Source organism: Megascapheus bottae, chromosome 24 (genome assembly GCF_031878675.1).
Source record: "Megascapheus bottae isolate mThoBot1 chromosome 24, mThoBot2.hap1, whole genome shotgun sequence".
Classification (NCBI taxonomy): domain Eukaryota; kingdom Metazoa; phylum Chordata; class Mammalia; order Rodentia; family Geomyidae; genus Megascapheus; species Megascapheus bottae.
The window spans coordinates 8261867-8287806 of NC_143532.1; the positions used below are offsets into that span (position 1 = coordinate 8261867).

The 25940-nt window shown below is 43.7% G+C and overlaps 2 protein-coding genes across 6 annotated transcripts in view; one reads left to right on the top strand and one right to left on the bottom strand.

Moving 5' to 3' along the window:
• Positions 1-66: 66 nt before the first annotated feature.
• Cog4 (component of oligomeric golgi complex 4) lies at positions 67-24380 on the bottom strand. 5 transcript variants are annotated; one of them, XM_090357300.1, is made up of 19 exons: positions 24299-24380; positions 21068-21150; positions 19755-19869; positions 18119-18293; positions 16476-16669; positions 13633-13738; positions 12342-12499; positions 11342-11397; positions 10330-10463; positions 8985-9103; positions 8299-8465; positions 7227-7392; positions 4545-4607; positions 2464-2580; positions 1749-1841; positions 1116-1199; positions 806-907; positions 438-566; positions 67-219 (listed from the first exon to the last, which is right to left on the bottom strand). In XM_090357300.1, exons 2-19 carry the CDS (start codon positions 21088-21090, stop codon positions 85-87), a joined length of 2136 nt encoding a protein of 711 aa, XP_090213426.1. In that variant the 5' UTR covers positions 21091-21150; positions 24299-24380; the 3' UTR covers positions 67-84. The 5 variants fall into 5 exon arrangements, with proteins under 5 accessions (XP_090213426.1, XP_090213425.1, XP_090213427.1 ...); XM_090357299.1 differs by lacking the exon at positions 24299-24380 and adding an exon at positions 23958-24125; XM_090357301.1 differs by lacking the exon at positions 24299-24380 and adding an exon at positions 23983-24057 and having other exon boundaries at positions 21068-21146.
• Sf3b3 (splicing factor 3b subunit 3) overlaps positions 24378-25940 on the top strand; it is a 43016-nt gene continuing 41453 nt past the window's right edge. Inside the window, exon 1 of the mRNA XM_090357320.1 lies at positions 24378-24472. The gene's annotated coding sequence lies outside the window, so the exon portion shown is untranslated. The remainder of the gene's footprint in view (positions 24473-25940) is intronic.

Here is a 25940-nt window from a genome sequence, read left to right on the forward strand (position 1 = left end):
GCTGTCAGCTCACCTAGATGCTTGGTTGAGGCTATTCAGGAGTAGGCCCGAGGTTTGAGGAGCCAGGTGGGCTCGCCCTATCTTCTACAGGCGCAGCCTCTTAATATCCTCACTGCGGAAATCTATGCGCAGAGCCAGCACTTGGCGCACTTCAGCAGGAGTGAGGCGCCAGGTCAAAGGGCCAGAGTTGGCACCCCAGTAATCTAGGATCTCTGTCACCTGTGGGGAAGAACAGAAACCAATCAGCGGGCAGGGACTATATCCCGAGGGAAGGTTTTTCTGGTTCTGCCAAGGCAGAATTGGATGAGGGAAAGGTGCCTGGAAAGGAAAAGGTACCCTGTGGAGTTGTACTGCTAGCAGGTGTGAGGGAGTGGCAGGATTTCTTTGCATTTTTTTCCAGTCACCTTTCCCTACTAGGCTAGGGGTGCATTACATACCCGCTCCAGATTGAGGATTGTAGCCATCTGGGAAAGCCGGGCAAACTTGTCTCGGATGGTCCACGTTGTCACAGTGGTCAGATAAGCAATGAGTGACCTTAGCTCCTTGTCAAACTGCAGACCGCCCAGCTGCAGGAGAACACAAGCCTTATTTAAACTCTTTTTGAAGGCCTGGCCTTGTGACTAGAACTCCAAGGCAAGGGTATTTTGGCCTCAAGTAGTACCCAGTGGCTCTAGTTTGTTCTAAAGTCTCAAAGGCCAGGACAGGAGTGGGTGAAGGTATGCAGGGCCCACAGGTAGCAGAGGGGATTCAAGTCCTAGGGTGGCATGATTTGGCTTCCTTGGGGCTTGTGCCCCTTTGACCTTACCCGATTAAAGGTGGATTTCAGCACCACTTTCTCCAGCTCGACGGCGACAAGGCTGGTCATGAGGCCTGTCAGGCTGTCATAGATGACTGTGGAGAGGCTGGCCTGCATAGAGGCTTGACATCAGTAGAGGTTCCACCAAGCCCCTTTGCCTCTTCCTTGCACTCCTCAGTGGGAGGGGACAGTGACCTGGGTCATGGAGAGGATTTGCAGAGGCTGGGGCTTGGTAGGGCTTTTGTAGACTACAGCTGTAATGGGAAACCACAGGCTGCTGGTAGGGGCACAGAAGGTAATTCCACAAGTTCCCACTCACCTTGAATTCTGCCATTTGCTGCTCCAGGTTTAGGATGAATTGCTGTACCCAGGGGTCATTGGCCTCATAGTCATTGAATTCTTCCTATTGTCAGAAAGCAAGGTGGGAGTTACCAGGAGCTTCTTTCTCCCTAGTTATCTTTTACCTCCACCCACCTCAACTCTTTAAGGCCAATGACGTAAGAGTTCATTCTTCCCTATAGTTCTTGACACCTCTAGCATGAGCTCCAAACTGGCACTATATTGCGCCTTTACCCAACAAGCAGTTCTGCGGTGCAGCACAGCACATACTGGGGCAAAGTTCCTGGCCATTTGTTCCTTCCTGCAGCTTATGCCGTACAGGGGTGAATCACCAGGTCAGGGAAAGAAAGCTCCTAAGTCTATAAAGTAGGCAACAAAAGCCTTGATAAAAGACGAGCCAGGTCAAGGCAGACTTGTGTCACGTGTCTCTTTGAGCTCTTCTGATGGAAGCCAACACTTTCCTGGGAGGAGCCTAGTCTTTGATGGAGAGGCATGTGCGCTGAGCAGCATGTAAGGTCTAGTCTATTCACATGGTGCCACTGCCCCTCTCCTGGGGCTTAGGGGCTGAGGGGCTGAGGAGGAAGCCTGGGCTGGTGGTTGTGGTTAGGCTGACCTCCTCGATGTTATGGGAGACTGAGAGAAAGGTGTTGATCCAAGGCTGCACCTGTGGCTTGACTGCTGTGGTGTTGAGCTCCGTCAGCCCTTCCTGTAGGACAGGACAGAGACAATCAGACACACACACACACACACACACACACACACACACACACACACACACACACACACACACACACACACACACACACACACACACACACACACACACACACACACACACACACACACACACACACACACACACACACACACACACACACACACACCCTCCCTCAACTGCAGGATCCTATTGAAGCTGAGGTTCTCTACAGGCCCCGTGGGAAACAGAGAGAGAGGGGATCATGTACCCCAAGGCCAGGTCATCTTTTCCTGGCCTAGATGAGTCCTGAGGTTGTCCTAGCTCTGAAAGGATTTCATAGTGCCTGGTACTAGGCAGTATCTGGGGTTAAGGTCAAGCAGCAGATCAGAGAAAACATGTGGTTTACTTCCTCTGAACATTTTTCTGAGGGCTCTTTCCATTTGGGGGCCCTGTGGAGATTGGTCAGACCATAGTGTGTCAATCTGACAACTGCTGCTGAAAAGCTTTTAGTTTCAAGGGATTGACACAACTCAGTGGCTTACATGTTTCTCCCTCCTCCCCATTTCCTCATGCTCTGTGGAGACCATAGTAAACCAATCACTTCCAGGTAGCAGCTCAACCTGGGGCTTACCTGCAAAAGGTCGCGGAATTTGTTGGACACAGCAGCCAATTCAGAAAGGCAGCTATCAAACTTGGCCTGAGCCTGCTCCCCTCCGATGCCCTGGCTGAAGAGCTTGGTGCAATCACTCTAGGGAAGAAAATGGCCTTAGACAACTGAGCATACCTATGTCAAGTAGAGATCTGAGCAGGAGGCTCAAGTGGTAGAGTATCATATGTGAGGCCCGAGTTCAAATCCTGGTACCCACTAGAGGAATTACAATGACCAAAAACCAAAACCAACATAGGAACTGACTTTGGTGAACTTTATCTAATTTCTTATATTTATAGGGGGCTTTGTTATAAAAAGTACTTAAAAAAATTTTTTTAGCCAGGCATCGGTGACTCACACTTGTAACCCTAGCTACTCAGGAGGCTGAGATCTGAGGATCACTGCACAAAGTTAGCCAGGGCATGGTAGTCTATGAGACTCTTTTTTTTTTTTTTTTTTTTTTTTGCCAGTCCTGGGGCTTGAACTCTGGGCCTGAGCATTTGTCCTTGGGCTTTCTCAAGGCTAGAGCTCTATCACTTGAGCCACAGCACTACTTCAGGCTTTTTCTATGTATGTGGTACTGAGGAATTGAACCCAGAACTTTGTGTATGCTAGGGAAGCACTCTACCACTACACCATACTCCCAGCCTTTAATGAGACTTATTTTCAATTAACTGCCAGAAAACCAGAGGTGGTGCTGTGGGTCAAGTGGCAGAGCACTAGCCTTGAGCTGAAGAGCTCAGGGACAGCATCTAGGAACAGAGGTCAAGTCCCATGACTGGCAAACAAACATTTTTTTTTCCCAGTGAGCACTGGAGACTGAATCAAGGGCCATGTAAATGTTGAGCAAGTGCTCTTCCAATGTTTACATCCCCAGCCCAAATCAAGTACTTTGTTAAAACAAATTTTTATTAAAAGCCATGCTTTTTTTTTTTCTTTTTTTTGTGGGTCATGGAGCTTGAACTCTGGGCCTCAACGCTGTCCCTGAGCTGTTCAGCTCAAGGCTACCACCCTATCCCTTGAGCTACAGCCCTACTTCCCATTTTCTCGTGATTAATTGGAGGTGATAGTATCAGGTTCTTTAGTGCCAGGGCTGTCTTTGAACTGTGATCCTCAGATCTCAGCTTCCTGAGTGGCTAGGATTACAGGCTGAGCCACTGTGCCCAGCTGCCATGCATTTTTAAATGATTACAAATAAAGAAATGGGGTGTAAAGGATGAAGATAGAAGGTAGCTTTTTACTATTCCATGTTTTATACATTAAAAAAAATTGGAAATAAAATGAGGTAATTTCTAGATTCATAAGTAAAATGAGATAAATCTATCATGTTAATTGCATAAGTATGTTATGAAAGAACTATGTTACATTAAAGCCAGTAATTTGACTTATAATCAATATTTTCTAGGTTTACAAAGAACTATAAAAACAAATTTCAAACTGTTATTAGTAATCTTACTGTTGAAAATTCTAAAAAGTACTTTTTTTTTTTTTTGCCAGTCCTGGGCTTGAGCTCAGGGCCTGAGCACTGTCCTTCGATTTTCTCAAGGCTAGAGCTCTACCACTTGAGCCTCAGCACCACTTCCGGCTTTTTTTCTATGTATGTGGTACCGAGGATTCGAACCTGGGTCTTCATGCATGCTAGGCAAGCACTTTAACCACTAGGCCAAACTCCCGGCCCCTAAAAAGTACTTTTTATAAAGTGCTTTCAACCCTGTTTTCATTAGAGCACCCAGCAAACTCAAAATAGGGCTGAATGGAGACCTGTATCTCAGTTCATAAATAAGAGAGCTGAGGCTCAAAGAGTTAAGGAACTTTCCCAATGTCACATGCCAGCTCTGTGTTGGAAGATTTAATTTGAATTCTGACTCCCTGACCCATGAGGAAAAGCTCAAAGGTCCACAGATGCCTTGCTACCATGTCAATCACAGTGAAACACTGCACATATGGCTCTATGCCAGGGAGAGCATCAGTCCCCATCGGCATGTACCAACATGGTGCACAAGGCTTTCTCTCACACTGGGTGGCTACAGCTGCTGGAAGCTCATATATAATTTCCCCTTTACCTCCAGGGTCTTCTTGAGAGTAGAGATGTTTTCACTGCAAACTTCCACATTGTTCAGAGTCACCTGAGAGTTGAGGAAAGAAGAACATAACATACTGTTTACTAGGCATGCTGTCTACTCCAACAGTCAGACTGGCTGACAGCTGCATTGCACGTGGCTTGGATTCTAGCTGGCTAGCTCATAAAAGCCTGCACCACTGTCATTAGGTGGGATGCTCAGATCTCACCCTGGCATCCCATAGTCAATGCTGAAGAATGGTACTGCTAGTGCGGCTTAGCCACTGAGTGAGGATGGGCAAAGCGAAAGATGGCACACACAAGCCAGCTAGAAGCATGTTTCCAGAGGAATAACTGCACTGTCATAACTGCTGAGGGATGAAGGCCACAACATAAATGTTTCCAAGGAAATTAGGGGCACTAAAAATAGTTGTCAGGAGGGGAAAATGGAGTGGGTTCAAATGGTATTCATTTCAGTTTCCCTTGTATTGACAGTCCTTGTAAGCATGGACTCATTGGGCTTGTTCCCTGCTTCTGTCAAATGATATGTTAGTATAGTTGGGGAATTTATCTTGGCAGCCAAAAGAATCAAAATGTCATAAAAATAGACCATGTGTTGGGAGAGATGACATTTTAAGTGCTTGGCATTAGGAAAACTAGAAATTTTGTCACCAAGCATGTAGCAACACTTTTCTTTTGGGTTTATCTCCTATTCCTTTCAACAGCGAAACCTCTGAATGGAGGGCCTTAATAGAGTAACAAATTAAGCAAAGACACATTAGCCAGCCTGTGGACACAGGTGATCCAATGGTAAAAAATAGGACTGGATGGAAACCAAGAAGGTAGAAGATTTAGGAGGCCTTTAAAGACAACCAAGCTGCTTGGTGCTGGTGGCTCATACCTGTAATCTTAGCTTCTCAGGAGGCTATAGGCCATGGGTTGAAACCAGATTGGGCAGGAAATTCTGAGACTCTTACCTATAATAAACTACCAAAAAAATTGGAATGGAGTTGTGGCTCCAAGATTTCAGTGCTAGTCTTTTGTTTTGTTTTTTGTGTATGCCAGTCCTGGAGCTTAAACATAGGGCCTGAGCACTGCCCTTGTTGGGCTTTCTCAAGGCTAGCACTACCACTTGAGCCACAGTGCCACTTCCAGCTTTTTCTATGTATGTAGTACCGAGGAATTGAACTTAGGGCTTCTTGCATGTTGGCAAGTACTCTACCACTAGGCCAAATTCTTGGCCCATAGGAGGCTAGTCTTGAGGAAAAAAAAAAAAAAGCTGTGGGACAGCATCCAGGCCCTGGGTTCAAATGCTAGGATGAGTGTGCACATGTACGTATACACACACAGACAACCACGCTAAGATATTTAGCTTTGATATGGTTGGTTATAAGAAGCCAACGAAAGCTTCTGAGCACAGAAATGAAGGGAAAATGCAAACGAAAATTTAAAAATGTGTCAGCTCATGATTATATGACACTGAACATTTTGTCAAAGTTCTCCAAAGGTGTGGCATTTCAGAGGCACAGTTCTTGGAGCTGATTTTTCTTTTTGGTAGGGGAAAAACTATGACATCCCAGATGGGTAGAACTCATGCCCAAGGAAAGCATTTTCAATGCCAGGAAGATGGTGGCTTTACTGAAGCAGCCTTCATATTAGAACCATTTAAGGACTACTGTAGTTCCCCTGCCCACGGATGAGATGAAAACAACAGCCAGAACCGTTGGCTATAAGAATTTGATTGAAGCTAAGGATGTTCTAGAAAAATGAATATATACATTTTGGAATCCAATTCCATCTGTGGACTGTTCTTTAAGTTCTGCTATTGGATAATTCCTCAGCCTCTGAACTTTAGTCACTGGAAGATGGAGAACAATGAGCCTGTGACAGTACACCCTTCATGACAAAGCATGTTCTAGACAGGCCTAATTATGAACTTCAGATTATAAATCTGGTTGGATTACAAATTGGTTGTTACCTTGTATAAATACTTTCATGCTTCCCAAGTATCACAAAATTCACAAGAGTGACCACGGCATTATAGCTGTTATGGGTGATTAAGTTTTTTTTTGAGACGTGGACTCACTGTGTAGCCCCAGCTGGAACTGAGTTTGTGATTATGATTATGGGTGGGCCACCATGCCCCGTGCTAAGGTTTTCAGTAGAGACTCCTTCCAGAAGAAGTTGCTAGAAAACCAGTCTTGATAGGCCTAAAGGATTGAAAACCACCTATACTATGGACCTCTCCTTACAGAAGCAGTATGAAGGCCTGATATAAATATTACTGTTTGGTATTGTGGCAGATGCATGCGAAGCCAGATACTATGAGGGGCCCTTGAACATCTGGGCAGAGGTCTTAGGAAGGACCATTCAGGAAAGCTGAAGAGCCCTAGCTTCTTTTAGGGAACTGTGCATATCCTTGCTTTCAGTAAGAAAGGGTGTTAGAACCCTCTAGAAGGAACTTCCCTTATAGGAGTTTTCCTTTTCTATAGACAATGGAGGAAGTCTTCCATTTGAGACTTTTATAGCATGGCTTAGAGGTCATAGTCTAACCTCTCTGCAGCTGGGGGTTGAGTGTAGGGCCTTATGCATGCCAGGCAAATGCTCACTGCTAAGCTAATGTCTAGTTCACAGTTTAATCATTCATGAGAAACTGACCCAACTCCAGATCTGTGGGGCCACCTACCAGGAAGGACAGTTTGGCCTCGTCGGTGCTCTCAATGCCTTTGGTGTCAAACTTTCCCTGCTGGAGGCTGCTGTGCATGATGTTCACAGCACTGGTCACTCCACGCTGGATGTCTTGTAAGGTGGTGGCCGGGAAGCCCATCCGCAGCTTGTTATATAGAACATTCCTGGGGGGCAGGATGACACATGCAGAGTGGCAGTGCTCAACCTGGCCTTCAGATAGCAGGACAAAGTGCCCCCTCTGTGCTCTAGCAGCTCCAGTTTTTCTTTTGGGGAGACAACCTATCCTAGGGACCATTGTAGAACATCTTACAGGAGCCTGGGTATGACAGTGACCAGTGCTCCCTCAAGAACACTAAGGTAAGATATACAGAGGAGACCGGTAAGTTATTTTGGTGAGGGATACTGGAGTATCCCTCAGGGCCTTAGGCATGTTAGGGAGGTATTCTAATGCTGAGCTATGCCTTCGGGCCTTTATTTTACTTGTTAGTTTTGAGATAGTATTACTTCCTGCCAAGAAGAATGCCTGAACCTATTTTAGGCTTGGTAGCTGTCATGACATGCATGTGCTACCAGCTTCTTCCACTGAGATGGATTCTCGTGGACTTTTCTGCCTGGGCTGGCCTAGAACTGTGATCTTTCTGATCTTAGTTTCACATAAAAGCTAGAATGGTAGGCATGTACCAGTATATACAGCAAGTGTTTGAGAAGGGGATCTAGTGAATCATAAGTACACCTGTAATTCCTATGTCCTACATGGGGTGCATTTCTCCCCACCTTCACCCTTCATTACTAAAATAAATCCTGCTAAACTTTCAAAAAGAAAAGAAAAGAAAAAAAAATCATAAGGGGGCTGGGAGTTTGGCCTAGTGGTAGAGTGCTTGCCTAGCATGCATGAAGACCCGGGTTTGATTCCTTGGTACCACATACATAGAAAAAAAAGCTAGAAGGACAGTGCTCAGGCCCTGAGCTCAAGCCCAAGACTGGCAAAACAAAAAACAAAAACAACAATAACAAAAAGAATCATAAGCAAAAAGAGAAGAAACAATCAACCATAAATAAGACCTTCATACTTGAAGTAATCCTCCAGTTCAGTGGTGGCGAGGTTGATCATAGCACAGAGACAGTCGATGCTAGAGCTGGAGAGAGCCCGCCCAATGCACTTCTTAATGATGTAGAAGACATCATCCACCATGCTGGATGTCAACTGGCCCTTCTCATAGGTGTCCAGGGCCACAGCCTATCCAAAAGATAAAATACTCAGTAAACATCTCAGTTTTGCACATCTACACGGTTTTGGTAATGTTGGCCCTGGTTCTGTACCCTTTTCTATACCTTGTCCATGTTTTTCCTTACATGGCTTAGTCTAGCCTCTCCTGAACACTGCATTAGGAAATTCAGTATGTAGGGCCTTTGCTCTGGGAACATCCAATACTTAGGAGGCTGGACATAGGAGAGCCCCTACACACACAAGAGAGACTCCTCATCCACATACCTATAGCGAGGCGGAGGCAGGGAGCAGGTAGATTCCATGGGGAACTGAGCTGTTTTTATGGTAATTCTAGAAAAAGATGTCTTAGCTGGGCAGATGCAAAGTGTGATAACTATAAAGATTCTTCTTACTGTATAAACAATGCCACACAGTCTGCATGCAAAGGTATTTTTCAAAGCAAATCCAAGAAATATGATAGGTCTCAGCCATTTCCTTCAGCTTGGTAGATGGCAGCCTCATTTGTAAGCAGTGTGTTCTATGTCCTACCTTATTGACAGTCTCCCTCATGAAGTACTCTTCCATGGTAATATATAAGCCAATTAGCTCTTGCATGGTACAGTTCAGTAGACAGTTATTGAGCAGTTTGTCCAGGCACTTCTGGTGCTCTAGGTGACAACCAAGAAAGGAACAATCACTTTTCTTCCCCAAGAGAAATGGAGTAATGTCTTCCTTTTTATTCATGTCCCTTCTAGTCTTCCTCCCAAACAGGTTCATATTTTACATGGCTATAATCACAGTACTTTTAGTTCTTTTTAAATATCTTTTATATGTGTATATAGATATAAAATATACACACTATATAATTTGTGAATATATATATATATATATACTTAAGGGTACTTTGTAATTCCTCTCTTTTTCCCTCTCTCTCTCCCAAAGTTATGCTATGTGGTTTAGTCTGGCTTGAAACTCCTCGGTTCAAGAGACCTTCTGCCTTAGCCTTTGGAGTAACTGAGGATATAGGTATGTATCACTGTACCTGGCAAATGAACCCACTAAAAACTTGGGCAGAACCAGGCACCGGTTGCCATGCCTGTAATCCTAGCTACTCAGAAGACTGAGATCTGAGGATCAAGGTTTAAAGCTAGCCTGAGCAGCTTCAAACTCTATATCTAACCATCAGAAAACTGGAAGTGGCATTGAGACTTAAAGTGGTAGAATGCTAGCCTACAGTAAAAAAAAAAAGCTCAGGGATGGTGCCCAAGCTATGAGTTCAAGCCTACAACTGACAAAAAAAAAAAAAAAGCCAGGGGCTGTGGCTCACACCTGTAATCCTAGCTACTCAGGAGGCTGAGATCTGAGGATCCAGGTTCAAAGCCAGGCTGGCACAAAAGGACCTGAGACTCTTTTCTCCAATTAACCTCTAGAAAAAGGGGAAGTGGGGCTTGGCTCAAGGGTAGGGTGGAAGCTTTGAACTAAAGAACTCACTGGACAACATCCAGGCCTAGGGGTAGGGAGGTAGGCCTTGAGCTGAAGAGCTCAGAGACAGCGCCCAGGCAGAGTTCAAGCCCCATGATTCACCAAAAAAAAAAAAAAAAAAAAAAAAAAAAAAAAATCTAAACTAGAGCTGGCATGAAGAAAGGTATAGAAAAAAGAACAGAGGAAAATCAACTAAACTGAACATTGATTTTCATTGCCTGTAAAATGACTACATAGTCACAAAGGTCTAGTCCAATTCTAAACGCAGTACACTGAAAATTCGTTGTGAGAGTTAATTTAGCCAGAGATACACTGAGGCTGAGCTGTTTTCTTGCAATAGATCTATGGTTTAACTATAAGACAGTGCCAACTATATATACCAGCCCTCCACAGAATATGAGAAATATTTTACCTTGCTTTACTTCTTCTGAGGCCATGGAGTCCCCCACTTCAAAATCTGAGCTAATTCTCTTCCTGAGGAAACGTAAGTACAGCTCACTGCGGGCATTCATCAGAGTGACCTCAGTAAGGATGGGGTCCAGTTCCCTGAAACATACATCCAAAGAAATAAGGAAAGCTATAAGACAAATAATTGTTTTTTTTTTTTTTTTTTTTTTTTTTGTCAGTCCTGAGGATAAGCTCAGGGCCTGAGCACATCCTTTGACTTTCTCAAGGCTAGAGCTCTACCACTTGAGCCTCAGCACCACTTCTGGCTTTTTTCTATGTATGTGGTACCGAGGAATTGAACCTGGGTCTTCATGCATGCTAGGCACTCTACCACTAGGCCAAACTCCAGCCCCTAGTTTTCTTCATCCCCACTGGGCGCCATTTGGGTACTGGTGGCTCACCCATGTAATCTTAGCTACTCAGGAAGCTGAGATCTGCAGATCTCAGTTTGAAGTCAGCCTAGGCAGGAAAGTCTGTGAGATTCTTATCTCCAACTAACTACCAAAAAAGCTGGAAGTGGAGTTTTGGCTCAAGTAGTAGAGTTCTAACCTTGAGCACAAAAGCTCAGGAACAGTTCCCAGGCCATGAGTTCAATTCCCAGTACCAATGTAAACGGACGCGCACGCACGCACGTGCACACACACACGCAAGTACCTCTGCTAGAAGCTCATTCTGGCTGTGCTGTCCCAGTTATAATCAGAGATAGCTGCCAACTACATTGTTCACATATCTGTTTCAGTTGAATCGTTTACTCCCTAAATTTCTGCCATGGCTAAAGAAGCAGTAGAATTAACTGTGCTTGTACCTTATGTGAAAGAAAATACACTACCCTAATCTTTGCACTGGTGGCTCACTCCTATAATCCTATCTACTCAAGAAGCTTAGATCTAAGGATCATGTTTGAAGTCAGCCTGGACAGATAAATCTGAGAGACTCTCATCCCCAATTATAGCAAAAAAGTCACAAGTGGTAATTACCTTGGTTCGATTTTTTCTGTTGAAGGATTTCTCAAGTTGCTCTGGACCAGTCGAAACTGCAACATACCAAAGAAATGAGAATTCTCTTCCCCATCTTCCAACTATCTGGCTACTGCTCGTCCTTTCAAACTTCTGGCACACAAGAACATTTAGGTTTAACTTGCCCACCAGGCTTACTTTTCCTTTAAGCCAGAGGTGGGCTTTAGGGATGATGTCTAAAAGAGTTGCTTTTGGTTTAGATGGTAACACTTACCTCTGCTACTGTACTTAAAAGTAATGCTAATAGTGTTCCAATGGACGACTCTATATTGTACTGTTCTAGTTTGGAATATTGGAAATAAAATTGTGTTAAGGATTCCTCTCTCTCTCTCTCTCTCTCTCTCTTTCTTTTGCCAGTCCTGGGGCTTGATCTCAGGGCCCGACCACTGTTCTTGTGCTTTGTCAAGGCTAGAGCTCTACCACTTAAGCCACAGCACCACTTTTGGCTTTTTCTGTTTGTGGTACCAAGGAATCGAACCTTCGTGCAGGCTAGACAAGCACTCTACCACTAGGCCAAACTCATGGCCCCAAAGATTCTTATTTCTATGTACTATTTTTGCTCCCTCTGCTTACAGATATGGAAAAATAAAATCTCAAAAAGCAAACATAGCTTTAATTGTAAAGAACTAAGAGTAAATTCAAAATAAATGATCACTAGAACCTTAGGAAAGAAAATAGTGTATCAACCGAGGGCACTATGGCACACTGCATAATAGAGAATTGGTCTAGGGTTTCTGTTGTGTTCTTTCAGAAAGCCCCATTTCCTTTTCAATACTGTGCTGAGTCCATCATCTTGTTGACAATACAAGCCCAAAGAAAGGCGGAAATAAACAAGACAGAAGCTAGTGTGAATTCAGTATTTTCTCTTTTCTTCTCGTTTTTTAATTTTTCTTCTAATTTATTCTCCTCATTGTCCCTGACCAAAGCTGCTTCCAAACCACTGGTAGCCACCCCTGCTCACCTGCTGGTGGTAATCCCTCTGTTTGATGAACTTGTCTACCACCTTCTCCACCTGTCTGTCACATTCCACTTGAAGATATTTGATTAGTGTATAAAGTTTCCCAGGTCCATAATAGGTCTCCACTATGGGCTGGTGAGTCTCCACAATGCGGGCAATCCCTAAAAGTGAGAGAGGTGATTCCAAACATTTTCTCCTCCTTTCTATCCAAGACTAACATAGGTCTAACTCAATGTTTTTCAGCTACTAACAAAACTGGTGCTAAGAAATTTTTTTCTTCCCTTTCTTGGGGCTTGAATTCAGGGCCTGGGCACTGTCCTTGAGCTTTCTCAAGGCTAGTGCTCTACTACTTGAGCCACAGCACATTTCTGGCTTTTTCTGTGCATGTGGTAACCAAGGAATCGAACTCAGGATTTCATGCATGCTAGGGAAGCACTCTACTGCTAGGCCAAACTCCTGGCCCCAGGAAAATTGTGTGTGTGTGTGTGTTTGTGTGTGTGTGTGTGTGTGTGCATGTTGATGGTGGTAGTGATCATGGAGCTTGAACTCAGGGACTGGGCTCTGTCCCTGAGCTCTTTTTTTTTTTTTGCCAGTCCTGGGCTTGAGCTCAGGGCCTGACCACTGTCCTTGGACTTTCTCAAGGCTAGAGCTCTACCACTTGAGCCTCAGCACCACTTCCGGCTTTTTTCTATGTATGTGGTACTGAGGAATCGAACCCGGGTCTTCATGCATGCTAGGCAAGCACTTTAACCACTAGGCCAAACTCCCGGCCCTCCCTGAGCTCTTTTGCTCAAAGGTAGCACTCTACCACTCTGAGTCACAGCTCCACTTCCAGTTTTTGAATGGTTAATTGGAGGTAAGAGTTTCTCAGGCACTTTTCTGCCTGAGCTGGCTTTGAACTGTGATCCTTAGATCTCTTCTCCTGAGTAGCTAGGAGAAAATTCTTAAATATAAGCAATGGTTGGGACATTAAAAGAAATTTAAGAAATTATGACTATTCTCTCCAATAGCATCTTTGGAAGCCAAGATCATTTTCTAGTAATTTGTTTTAAATTGCATTAAATTTATTCTACCAGAGGTTGGGTCTTAAGGGATAGGGAAAAATCAAAGTACTGGAGAGATTAATTTTACTAATCAGATTCTAAATGTGGGAGTTAATTCTCCAATAAATTAATGGAGAGGAAACTATAAGATTAGACTGAAGGCAGCAGGATAGAGGGGAAAGAAGAAAGGTAGGAAGCAGATGTCAGTCAAAAATATCTCTGGGGGCCCTAGAGAAGAGAAAGAAGCTCACCTTCAAACAGGAGAGTGAGTGTGTCTGCAAAGATGACTGCAGCTCTTCGGTCACTCATGTCTGACCCCAGCACCAACTGCAAGTTCTCCGCAGCTTTACTGGCTACCTGAGAAAAATTCACATATACTTCTTAGATAAAAGGCTAGCCTCGGACCGGGAGTTTGGCCTAGTGGTTAAAGTGCTTGCCTAACATGCATGAAGACCCGGGTTTGATTCCTCGGTACCACATACATAGAAAAAAGCCGGAAGTGGTGCTGAGGCTCAAGTGGTAGAGCTCTAGCCTTGAGAAAGTTCAAGGACAGTGCTCAGGCCCTGAGCTCAAGCCCAGGACTGGCAAAAAAAAAAAAAAAAAAAAAAAAAAGGCTAGCCTCATACAGGGTAGATTTGTTTCCCAAAAAGGCCTTCCACTGCTTTTTTTTTTCTGCCTAGGATGGCTTTGAACGACCTTCTATAGATCTCAGTCTCCTGAGTAGCTAGGATTACAGGCATGAGCCACCAGTACCCAGCTATTTATTTTTTTCTTCATGCTAGTATTAGAGTTTGAATTCAGTTCTTAAATCTTTTCCCTCCCTGGCTGGGAGTTTGGCCTAGTGGTAGAGTACTTGCCTAGCATACACGAGGATCTAGGTTAAATTCCTTTGTACGACATACATAGAAAAAGCCAGATGTGGTGCTGTTGCTCAAGTGGTAGAGCAAGCCCAAGAACAGTGAGAAAGCCCAAGAACAGTGCTCAGGCCGTGAGTTCCCTAGAACTGGCAAAAAAAAAAAAATATATATTTTCCCTCCTAGAGTACCAAGATTCCTTATCCTAGAATGACAGACAATACCATTAATGAGAACCAGTTACTTTGAGAAGATTATTGAAAGGGGGCTCATTTTCTTTGGCTAGTAGTAGTAGTAGTGTGTGCATGTATATATTTTGTTTCGTTTTTTTTTGGCTGGTGCTGGGATTGGACCTCAGGGCCTGGGAAGAGAGTCAGCTAAGATTTTGAGGTGAGGGGCTCCATGGTCTCAGAAGAAGTAAAGTGAGGTAAAACATTTCTCATATTCTGAGGAAGGGCTGGCCAGCGCTTTACCACTTGGGCCATAGTACCACTTCCATCTTTTTCTGAATAGTTTACTGTAGATAAGAATCTCACAGACTTTCTTGCCTGGGCTGGCTTCGAACCATGATTTGAAGATCTTAGCCTCCTGCGTAGCTAGGATTATAGCTACTGGTACCCAGCAGTAGTCCATGTTTTTTTGGGGTGGGGTGGGGTGGGTGGGTCATGGGACTTGAACTCTGGGCCTGGGCACTGTCCCTGAGCTCTTTCAGCTCAAGGGTAGCATCCTACCCTTGAGACATTGCGCCACTTCCCATTTTATTCTATCGATTAATTGGAGATAAATGTCTCTCAGTCTTTAAGGTCTTTAGTGCCTGGGCTGGCTTTGAACCAGGCTGGCTTTGAACCGTGATCCTCAGATCTCAGCTTCCTGAGTAGCTAGGACTAGAGGCATGAGCCACCAAACCTGGCTTATAGTCCATATTTTAAACAGAAGAAAAGTACTGTCAAGCATAGTTGGTTCATAGTTGTACAGAGGCTGAGATCTGAGGATCATATCTCAAAGCTAGTCAGGGGAAAAAAAGTCAATGATACTCCATTTCTAATTAATTAGCAAAAAGTCTGACTGGTTGTGTAGTTCAAATGGTAAAATGCTAATTGTGATGAAAAGTGCCAAGTGAGAACACAAAGCCTTGAGTTCAAGTCTGATACTGATACAAACAAATAAATAGCACTAAAGTCCTAAGAATTGAACTAAAGTCCATTTCCATCTCATATTTAACTTTTAAGCAACTTCACTTCTTTCATATCAATATGGATTGAAACTCCAGCATGATTATGAAGTCTAGAGACCATTAAACCAATAATTTCAATTGCTTTTATTTATTTGTTTGTTGTGGGGCTTCAACTTCAGATCTGGGTGCTGTCTCTAAGCTTCTGTGCTCAAAGCTAGTCTCTCCACTTTCAGCCACAGTGCCACTTCTGGTTTTCTGGTGGTTAATAGGGGATAAGCCTCATAGTACTTCCTGAGATCTCATTCTTCTAAGATAATATTATAGGAATGAGCCACTAGTGTCTGGCTTTCAATTGCTTTTAAATGGATCCAGGGGGGCTGGGAGTTTGGCTTAGTGGTAGAGTGCTTGCCTAGCATACACAAAGACCCAGGTTCAATTCCTTGGTACCACATACATAGAAAAAAGCCAGAAGTGGTGCTGAGACTCAAGTGGTAGGGCTCTGGCCTTGAGAAAGTCCAAGGACAATGCTCAGGCCCTGAGCTCAAGCCCAGGACTGGCCAAAAAAAAAAAAAAAAGGATCCAGGGAAGGGAGGAGGGAGGGGAGTTTGGCCTAGTGGCAGAGTGCTTACCTAGCATGCATGAAGACCTGGGTTCAATTGCTTGAACATAGAAAAAGTTTGAAGTGGTGCTGTGGCTCAAGTGGCAGAGTGCTAGCCTTGAGAAAGCCCAAGGACAATGCTCAGGCCCTGAGTTTTAGCCCCAGGACTGGCAAAAAAAAAAAAAAAAAAAAGAGCCAGTTCCTCACAAACAGCTTGAAAAGGGATTCAACTTGTCAGAGAACTTGCATTTTCATTTTCATTTTTGGAAATAAATGTATAATAGCAGATGCCTAGACCATTAATAGACTGTCAATAAATGTGCTGAGTGAATGCATGCATTTGATTCCAGAAGGAGCAGAAAAAAAGAATCATACGCAGAAAAGACAAAGTCCATAGAAATTGGACTTGTTCAGACTCTGCAGGCAAGGAACTATACCACTATACTAACAAATAACCTGGGTCCATACCTGCTTGCAAAGATATTCTGAGAATTTGCTTAATCCCTCTTCATGCAAACCCAGCAGTGGGAAGATCTTGAAGAAACGTTCCACTTGGGGCAAATCCCCTTCCTTGGTAGCTATGGCAAATTTTTCTGCTACAATGGTTTTGAGACGTTGCTCAGCTTCTTGCAGCAATTTCAGGTTGGCATCAATCATGCTTCCTGTTTAGTGGGGAGAAAAATGAGAATTCATGGAAAGAATGGTCAGTGTCTGTTCCATGTTACATTATTATTATTATTATTATTAATGCCTGTCCTTGAACTCAGGACCTAGGTTTGTTTGTTTTTTTTCCTCTTCTCTTCTCAAGGTTCTACCACCTCAACCATAGCTCTACTTCTGGATTTTGGGCAATTAATTGGAGATAAAAGAGTTTCATGGGCTAGGAGTTTGGCCTAGTGGTAGAGTGCTTGCCTAGCAAGCACAAAGACCCGTGTTCGATTCCTCGGTACCACATACATAGAAAAAAGCCAAAAATGGTGCTGAGGCTCAAGTGGTAGAGCTCTAGCCTTGAGAAAGTCCAAGAATAGTGCTCAGGCCCTGAGCTCAAGCCCAGGACTGGCAAAAAAAAAAAAAAAAAAAAAAAAAAAAGTTTCATGGACTTTCCTGGGTGGGCTGGCTTTGAAATGTGATCCTCAGATCTCAGTCTCCTGAGTAACTAGGGTTACAAGTGTGACCCACCAGCACTGGCCACTACTATTCACTAAGAAATAGTTATTAAACACTTACTCTGCAAAGAATCATACTTGCAATGTGCATGATGAAGAGATGAAATCATCCATGATCCTACTGTCATGGAGTTTACACTTCAGTGTACATAAATAACTATTAAATATTATGATTAGTTGCTCCAGAGGAAGGTGCTTCAAAGTTGCAAAGTCCAAAGTGTTCCTACAGAAAGTCAAGAGCTCCCTCTAAAAGGTGGGTGAGATTTTGATACTTGAATAGGGATATACTGTCGAGGAAAACAGAATGAAATAAAGGCATAAAAGTAGAAAGATGAGACTAGCACTGTGGCCCATGGCGGTAATCCTAGATACTCCGGAGGTTAAGATCTGAAGATTGTGGTTCAAAGCCAGCCAGGGCTGTAAGACTGTTAAGACTCATATAACCACTAAAAGCCAAAAAATGTGCAGTGGCTTAAAGCGGTGCAGGACTAGTCTTGAGCAAGAGGGCCGCACATCCAGGCCCTGAGTTTAAACCTCATCATGATAAAAAAAAAAAAAAGTAGAAAGATAAAGAGTATTTTCTCAGGATTAGTGAATATCACAGAAGACCCAGAATATCAACCTAAAAATTTCAAGTAGGGGTTTGGGATGTAGCTCAGTGTCAAAGTGCTTGTCTAGCAAGTGCAACATCCTCGGTACTAGGGTTCAATCCCTAGTACCAAAAAAGAAAAGACAACAACAACAACAACAACAAAAAATACAGTTTAAAATTCCAAGTAGTTTTTGCGCTATACTATGAATCACTTAAGTATAAATTCATTTTCTTTTTTCATAAAATGGAAATAACATCTGTCCTGGGATGGTGAGGACCTAAGTAGGGCCAAAAAAGGAAACTTCTCTAATACATGGTTTGAGTTTACCAAATCGGCAGTTTGGTATGCCTACCTTCTTTGCCTTGCCGGCTAAGCTCAATGACTGACTTGTCTAGGCATAAGTATCGATGAATGTGGGCTGCAGCCTGTTCATAATCTTCATTCCTTAAAGCAGTCTGAACTCCATCCATACAGAATTTCAAGTCCAAGATGTCATCAGCTCTCTGAATGGCCTGATAGAGACGGTTCTGCAAAAAGATACGATGCTAAAAAAATAATGCGCTACTGTTCATTTTGTTCTTTGCAAAAGGTAGGGATTAAGGAGGTGAATTTCACTATAGAGCTTTTACAGCGTCAACTGGCAAATACAACCATTATGCCTCCCACGCACAAAACTGCTATTATTATTATTCAGTTGTGGAGCATAAACTCAGGGTCTAAGTTTGGTCCTTGAGCTTTTTTTTTAAAATTAAAACTGAGTTTTTATATCATATTTCAAATGTCATGTTCCACAGTCAAGTATTCAAGAAAAAAATCTCTATATGCAATCACTGGCACATAAATTTAAGAACTAAATTAAGCTGAATCTTTGTCATAGATACATATTGATCTATACCATATATCAATGTTTATAGACTATATATCCTATCACAGACCTATATGTCTCTATATATTTCTACCTCCAAATTCATTGCAATGACCTGAAATATTTGAGTACTGAGTCATTGCTCTTGTGTTGTTTAGATCTAATACCCATATATCAGGCCTGAACTTTTTTGCTCAAGGCTATAGCACTCTACCACTTTGAGCCACAGTTCCACTTCTGGTTTTCTGGCAGATGATTGGAAATAAAAGTCTCATGGATTTTCCAGCCCCAGCTGGCTTGGAACACAATCCTCAGAGCTCAGCCTCTTGAATAGCTAGGATTATAGGTGTAGCCACCACTACCCAGCTTTTTCTTTTCAAATAAGCATCAATTGCTTCTTGCCTTCTTGCCTGAGCAGACCTATCAGGAATCCTATTTATGCTTCCTTGTATAGCTGTCATGACTGGTGTGTACACCATCAAACTCAGATTTTTGTTGGTTATGATGATGTTCTGTGCATTTTTTGCCTGGGATGGCTTTGAAGCTTGATCCTACCTATCTCAGTCTCCCAAGTAACTAGAATTATGAGCCACAATGCCTAGTATACTGTTAGGATTGGTTGAGGATTTACACATGTATATGCATAAGACACATGCATATGTCTTATCTGTGTCTGTGTTCCTTTTTTTCTGGTGGTACTGGAGACTGAACTCAGGGCCTCAAATTTGCAATGCAGATGTTGTACCTCCAGCTCTTTATGCATCCAGCCCTTTTTGCTTTGTTATTTTCAATATAAGGTCTTACATTATACTGGGGCTGCCCTGTTCTATGGCCCTTTTATTTGCGCTTCTCTGTCACTGGTTATGACAAGCACACACTGTACCCTGTCTCCTGAATTTTTGTGCTTGAGCTGATGTAAAACTACAATCTCCCCATCTCGATCTCTTAAGTAGCTAGAAATTACAGTTTGGCCATTGTGCCTAGAAAGGCAATTTTATGTGATGTATCTACCTGGCTTTGGTGTTTTATCTTAAATTTCTAGTTGATGGTGCTATTAAAATCTTAAATGTGAAAGCTTCTTTCCAGCCCTCTAACTCAGACACCAAAAGTTCCATGGGATTACCTTGGCCAGGTCAAGTTGGCGGACTTTGCTGGACACATTTTCAGCTAGGTTGCAGGTAAAGGTGATCATTCCAGCCAGCTGCTTTGCATCTCCCTCAATCAGCTGTAGATTGGGACTGGAGACACACATTGCCAGCATGCAGATATCCATTAGGACAAATGGTGACAAGAGATGGAAAATGGTTTTGCAGATGCAGACTATGCCTTCTACTTTTCCTTTTCTTTGGTGCCAGTCCTGGGGCATTGTCCCTGGGCTTTTTTTACCCCAGGCCAGCACTCTACTACTTGAGCCACAACTCTGCTTCTGGCTTCTTTGGTATTTTATTGGAAATAAGAGTCTTATAGAGGGGCCGGGAGTTTGACCTAGTGGTTAAAGTGCTGGCCTAGCATGCATGAAGACCCGGGTTCGATTCCTCAGTACCACATACATAGAAAAAGGCCGGAAGTGGTGCTGAGGCTCAAGTGGTAGAGCTCTAGCCTTGAGAAAATCCAAGGACAGGGCTCAGGCCCTGAGCTCAAGCCCAGGACTGGCTTCAAACTCTGATCCTCAGATCTCAGTCTCCTGAGTAGCTAGGATTAAGGCCACCAGTGCCCAGCTCCCCAAAAGTATTTTACTGTGAATTCAGACCTATACTTAGTAAAATAGTAAGAGGGCTGGAGCAGGAAGAGGGATCACAGCCCAAGAATTGGTTTAATCACTTGGTGCTAAAGCATATATTTACAATTGCTAAATTTAAATGTATTTGTAATTAATGTATGCATTTAAAGAGGCTATGTTTGTGCCTAATGTGTATATAATACTTTGGATCAAATCCTTAGCACTGCAATAGTAGATAAATAAAATACTAATTTCTAAAACTACTTGATTCACTCCTAAATAGATATAGTCAGAGAATTAAGAGTCTCCCAAAAAATAAGTAACATAAAACGGACTAGTCAAGAATGTAAGAAGATACTAAGAAAAAGAGCAATTTTCATGAATAGTTAATATGTATCTATAAAAGCTCAAACTTGAGCTGCATATCCAATCACCTGGAAAACTTATTATGTAAGTATTCCTGGGCTTCACTCATAGTTTCTCATTCAGTAAGTCTGGGGTGGGATTCTAGAATTTGTATTTGTAAACAAGTTTCCATGTAGTCCAAGGCTTCCTTGAAAACTACTGAACTGTATACCTTCAGATCTTCCCTGTATGTGAAGATAATGCTAATCCATTTGTGTAATTCAGTTGGCATTTTATAACAGAAAGTTAGGACAAATAACGTAGCTAGTAGCTGCAGGAATTGTCAGTCTTGCTGTGATGCATAGACTCACCCCATTCGGTGGAGAGTGACCATCTTATTTTCAATAGTGTTTTGCTGTTCCAAAAGAGCATCCAGCTCTTTTTCCACCACTTTCTGAAACAGAGAAAAAGCTTATTATCCAAATGAATAGAAGGATCCTTATGAATTATTTAAGCCAGCAACTATTTGAAGGGTGAAACCCATCTCAAGTTTCTTTATTTATTTTTTTACTATGCTCTTTGGCCTTAAACAATACTTTGCTTTTGCACTTAGCACACTGCATAATTCTTACCTTATGTATAGAAAAAGCCGGAAGTGGTGCTGAGGCTCAAGTGGTAGAGTTCTGGCCTTGAGAAAGTCCAAGGACAGTGCTCAGGCCCTGAGCTCAAGCCTTGTACATACTAAACAAGTACTCTACTACTGTGCTATAACTCTGACCCCAAATAACCTTTAACATAATGCCTCACACATACACATATACACATAGTGACTAAACAAAACAAAATTTCCACAGTGGCAGTCATTAAAAAAAAAAAAAATTCTGGGCAGGAATTTGGCCTAGTGGTAGAGTGCTTGCCTAGCACTTGACCTGGGTTTGATTCCTTGGTACCACATACATAGAAAAAGCTGGAAGTGGTGCTGCTGTGGCTCAAGTGGTAGAGCTCGAGCCTTGAGAAAGCCTAAGGATAGTGTTCACCCTTTGAGCTCAAGCCTGGGACTGGCAAAATAAAAAAAAAAATCCTTTCTTGGTGCATAGTAAATACATTTTTCTTTCAGCAAAATTATTTACTCTGCTACTTCAATTTATATAACTTTCCCCGCTTCCCTTTTTTGGTGCTGATCCTGGGGATTGAACTCAGGGTCTGGGAGCTGAGTTTATATGTTAATGGTTAACACACTACCAGTTGGGCCATAGCTCCACTTCCAGTTTTTTGGTTGTTAGAAGAGTCTCGCAAAGTTTCATGGACTTTCTTGCTTACACTGGTTTTAAACTGTGATCTCAACCTCCTAAGTAGCTAGGATTAAAGGTTTGAGCCACTGACACCTACTGTGGGTTTTTTTTTTTTTTTTTTTTGCCAGTACTGGGGCTTGAACTCAGGCCTGGGCACTGTCCCTAGGCTCCTTTCTGCTCAAGTGCCAGGCCTGGCTTTTTCTATGTGGCACCAAGGAATCTAACCCAGGGTTTCATGCTGGGAAGAGGTAAGCACTCTTCCCAGCCCGACATCTACTTTTAGGTAACATTCTTCTGCTTCATTTTCTTTACTTGTAAAATAGGGATATCATTATATATCACACAGGACTGTTGTGCAGCACAAACAGGAAAATCCACAGTGCTTAACCTGGTTGGACTACATAGTTGTGATACTTGGGTTTGAACCCTGCCTTTCACTTGTGAGGCTGGTAATATACCTTTGAACCATAACTCAGCTGTAGGTGGATATTTATGTTTATATGTGGGGTGTGTGTGTGTATTTGACCAGTTCTGGGGCTTGAACTCAGGACCTGGGCACTATTCCTACACCTCTTTGTGCTCAAGGGTATCACTCTACCACTTGAGCTACAGTACCACTTCCAGTCTTTTCTGAGTAGTTTATAGAAGATTGGAGTCTCATGGACTTTCCTGTCCAGGCTGGCTTCAAACTTCGATCCTCAGATCTCAGCCTCCTGAGTAGTTAGGATTACAGGTGTGAGTCACTAGCACCAGGCAGGTGGATATTTTTATTAAGATGATTCAATAGAAGATAGAGTGAAACTTCCTCTGACAGTAATCAGATACAAATAGAAAACCAGTGTTGTTATTTCTACAAGGATTCCTTAAGTTTCCCCCAAAGTATCGATTGACTCAATGAATGCAAGCTTAGTAATGTTAAAAACACTGGATTGAAAATTATACATTGTAGGGAAAAAGTATCAGAAACTTGTAGGGTTGGCAGAAGTTAATATTTCAAAATGTTTAAAGTTCTTAATGACTTTCTCCTCCAGGGTAAAACTACCTTTTGTGCACACTCTTATTTAACAGTGGCTTGGGAAAAACAGCTACTAAACTTTTATATCAAAGCTTGTGCATCTTTCTTCTGATTGGCAAGGAACTCAAATGACATTGGAGAGTGGATGACCACAGACCGGTTAAGGAGGAGCCGGGATACCATCCAGCAAAAGAAACCTTAGAATCTAGAAGTACCTGCGCCTTATTTGATAGAACATAAGGTAGAAGAGATGGAGTGAATTGTCCAAGACTAGACAACAGTGTCTGTGCCTTAAAAGTTTTGGCAGGCTGTGGTGGTGTGGTACTTTGCCTGTAATCCAAGCTACTTGGGTGGCTGAGGCAGGAAGACCATGAATTCCCTCAGGTGGAGTACTTGCCTAGCAAATGCAAAGGCCCTGGGTTCAACCATCAGTACCATCCTAAAACAAAGTACAAAACCGTGCATTTGACTGAAATGCTCAAAGTACGTCCGCTTAGCATCCCTTGCAAGAACTCTCACAACCCTGGAACTGTATATTTGCAACAATTCCTTGCTTAATCGAGATATCGGGAAGTGTTCTTGTTAATTTTCCATTAGTTAAGCCCGTACAATTCTAGAGAACCAAGGGACTGGGTAACATACTTTCTTAACGTTACTCACGTGGAGAAACGCTACAGTGGCTGCAGAGGGCGAGGGAGCTCAATGGGGGAAGAGCTGCTCATCACCCAGATGATCAAATGACCTCGTGGGCGCACCCAGCCGAGCGGACAGTTCCTAGGTCTCCCCAAGGGCCCCACCACACTAACACTTCTTGCTCCGGAATCAGTTGGTCTCCATCCCTTCCCTTCTCGCAGGAGAGCGCTTCTCTCGGCCCGGACTCCCCCACACTGACAGCTCTCAGGCCCACTTTCCCCCCCACCCCATCTCCTGAAAGAGGAGGACCAGCCCCCCCACCTCCTCGCCGCAGAGCCGTTCGTACACAGCCTCCAGCTCCTGCAGGTCGGTCAGGGAACGAATGAGCTCGGTGGAGATTTCGGAGCAGCCACCTCCTCCCGCCCCCTCGGGCGGCGGAGGCACTCCGGACTTGGGACGAGAAGCCACCTCAGCCATCTTGGTTCCTATTCGGGGCTTCCGGGTCCGCGAGGGCCCCTTGTCGTTGGCGCGTCCAGCCCTTGGGGCTGCCCATGGTAGTGCCTGAGCAACCCAACTTTAAGAATTAAAAGAACCCTGCTCTTACAGGGACAGTCCTACTGGAAAGTCGGGGTGGGAGCCAGGGAGAGGCCCTTACAAATTACCTCCGGATGCTGTTCAGGCACAGAGTTGGCTGCCTCTTCCCGTCGCGCGCCGCCAGAAGGCCCCAGTCTTGAGGACTCATGGCGGACGCGTACCGCCTGGCGTTGTGGGTGGCTTAAGGCCTGGAAGGGGATTCAGCATCCAGCGGATCCTTACGCCATCCTTCCTGCGGCAGGGTAAAGAAGTATCCTGGCCACGTTTCTGTCTGTGGGGAAGTGAGGAGCGGCCGCTTGGGAGCGGGTCCCGACCCCTGGGCGGGAGGCCCCGGCCGTGTAGGCCCGAGTGGCGGTGGCCGGGTGCGTGTGGGGAGACGGAGGCGCAGGCTGGAGGCGCCGCGCCAGCCGCCCCGGGGGGCTTCCCGGCTCCTGTCGCCAGCGGCGTGAACCCGCGCGTCGTGGAGCACGCCGGTGATCCCCAGCGCGCTGCTCGGAGGCGGGAGGACGGGAGGCGCCGAGGCCCGCGGGGCTGCAACGGAGAGAGGAAGAAAAGCCAGGCGTAGGAAGTGCTTGCTTCAGACCGCGGTGTCTGAACGGGGATCGCCTAACGGATTGAATTCGTGTTTTGATGGGTTTGGGCCGTTTGGGTCGTCTTCTACACCCCCGTTTTCTGTGCCAGGTGTTCCCTTGGAACACGGATAAGAAATAGTACGAGAAATTGTGTGTTTACCAAGGCTCCTGGCAAATAGATTTACTTCATTAGTCAAGATGAAAGTGTGATTTGGGGAGAATTATTGTCAGATTTTTTGCAAGTGGATCACATCTGGCTTTAAAAGGAAAAATAGGGCGAGTTCTTTCCATGAGCCACGAAGAAAAAATGTTCTGGTGGCCTGGAAGATTGATCTTTTTATGTGTGTGTGTGTGTGTGTGTGTGTGTGTGTAGCCCAGGAATACTATAAAGACATTTACTCTGGTTTAACAGCAGAAGCCAAATTTGTGTTAACTACACCTCAGTGATTTGGGGGTTTCTCAAGATCACTTTCTTTTGCCTCTCATTATGTTGGGGAAATTAAATTCAGTTTAGCACAAGTCATACACCTGTGTCTGTGTCACAAGGTAATTATGAGACTTCAGTTGGTGCTGTCTTCTGTGTTGTCCCTTGAGAAGAAATCTTTGTGACTTTAGGGCAGTCTCCTGATGTGGAAAGAATTCAGTGATTTTTAGTGTTTGATAATGTGTTGGTTCAAATTTAAAAATATACTCAGCTGGCTGAGGTTGTGCTCAGTGGTGAGTGGAGCACTTGCTTAGGATTACTGAAAGTCTTAGGTTCTATCCCCTAGCCAAACACTCACACGCACACACACACAAATCAGAAAAGCACCTCAAATGTGATGTATATAAGAGATAAGTGAAGGCAAATGAAAACTATATTAAGGTACCAATTTTCATCTATAAGATTAACAAAGCTAGAAAGTTTTACCTTTGGCTGGTTATGGGGAACAGGAAATAATCGGCTTTGAGTGTAAATTGGAAGGTCTCTGATAATTAGGTGTCAGTGGATCATATATGTAATTTTACCCAGTAGGCTGAGATCTAAGGATTGTGCTTTGAAGATAGTTTCAAAAGGAAAGTCAGACTTTATCTCCAGTTAACCAGAAAAGCTAAAAATGGAGCTGTGGTTCAAATGACAGAACACTAGCCTTAAAAA

Coding starts and splice junctions, on each gene's coding strand:
- Cog4 (XM_090357299.1), bottom strand. CDS start 24,113: ATGGCTGAGGTGGCTTCTCGTCCCAAGTCCGGAGTGCCTCCGCCGCCC. Junction 21,151..23,957: donor AACGGCTCTGCGGCGAGGAG/GTGGGGGGGCTG, acceptor TCTCTGTTTCAG/AAAGTGGTGGAAAAAGAGCT. Junction 908..1,115: donor AGCAAATGGCAGAATTCAAG/GTGAGTGGGAAC, acceptor GCCTCTATGCAG/GCCAGCCTCTCCACAGTCAT.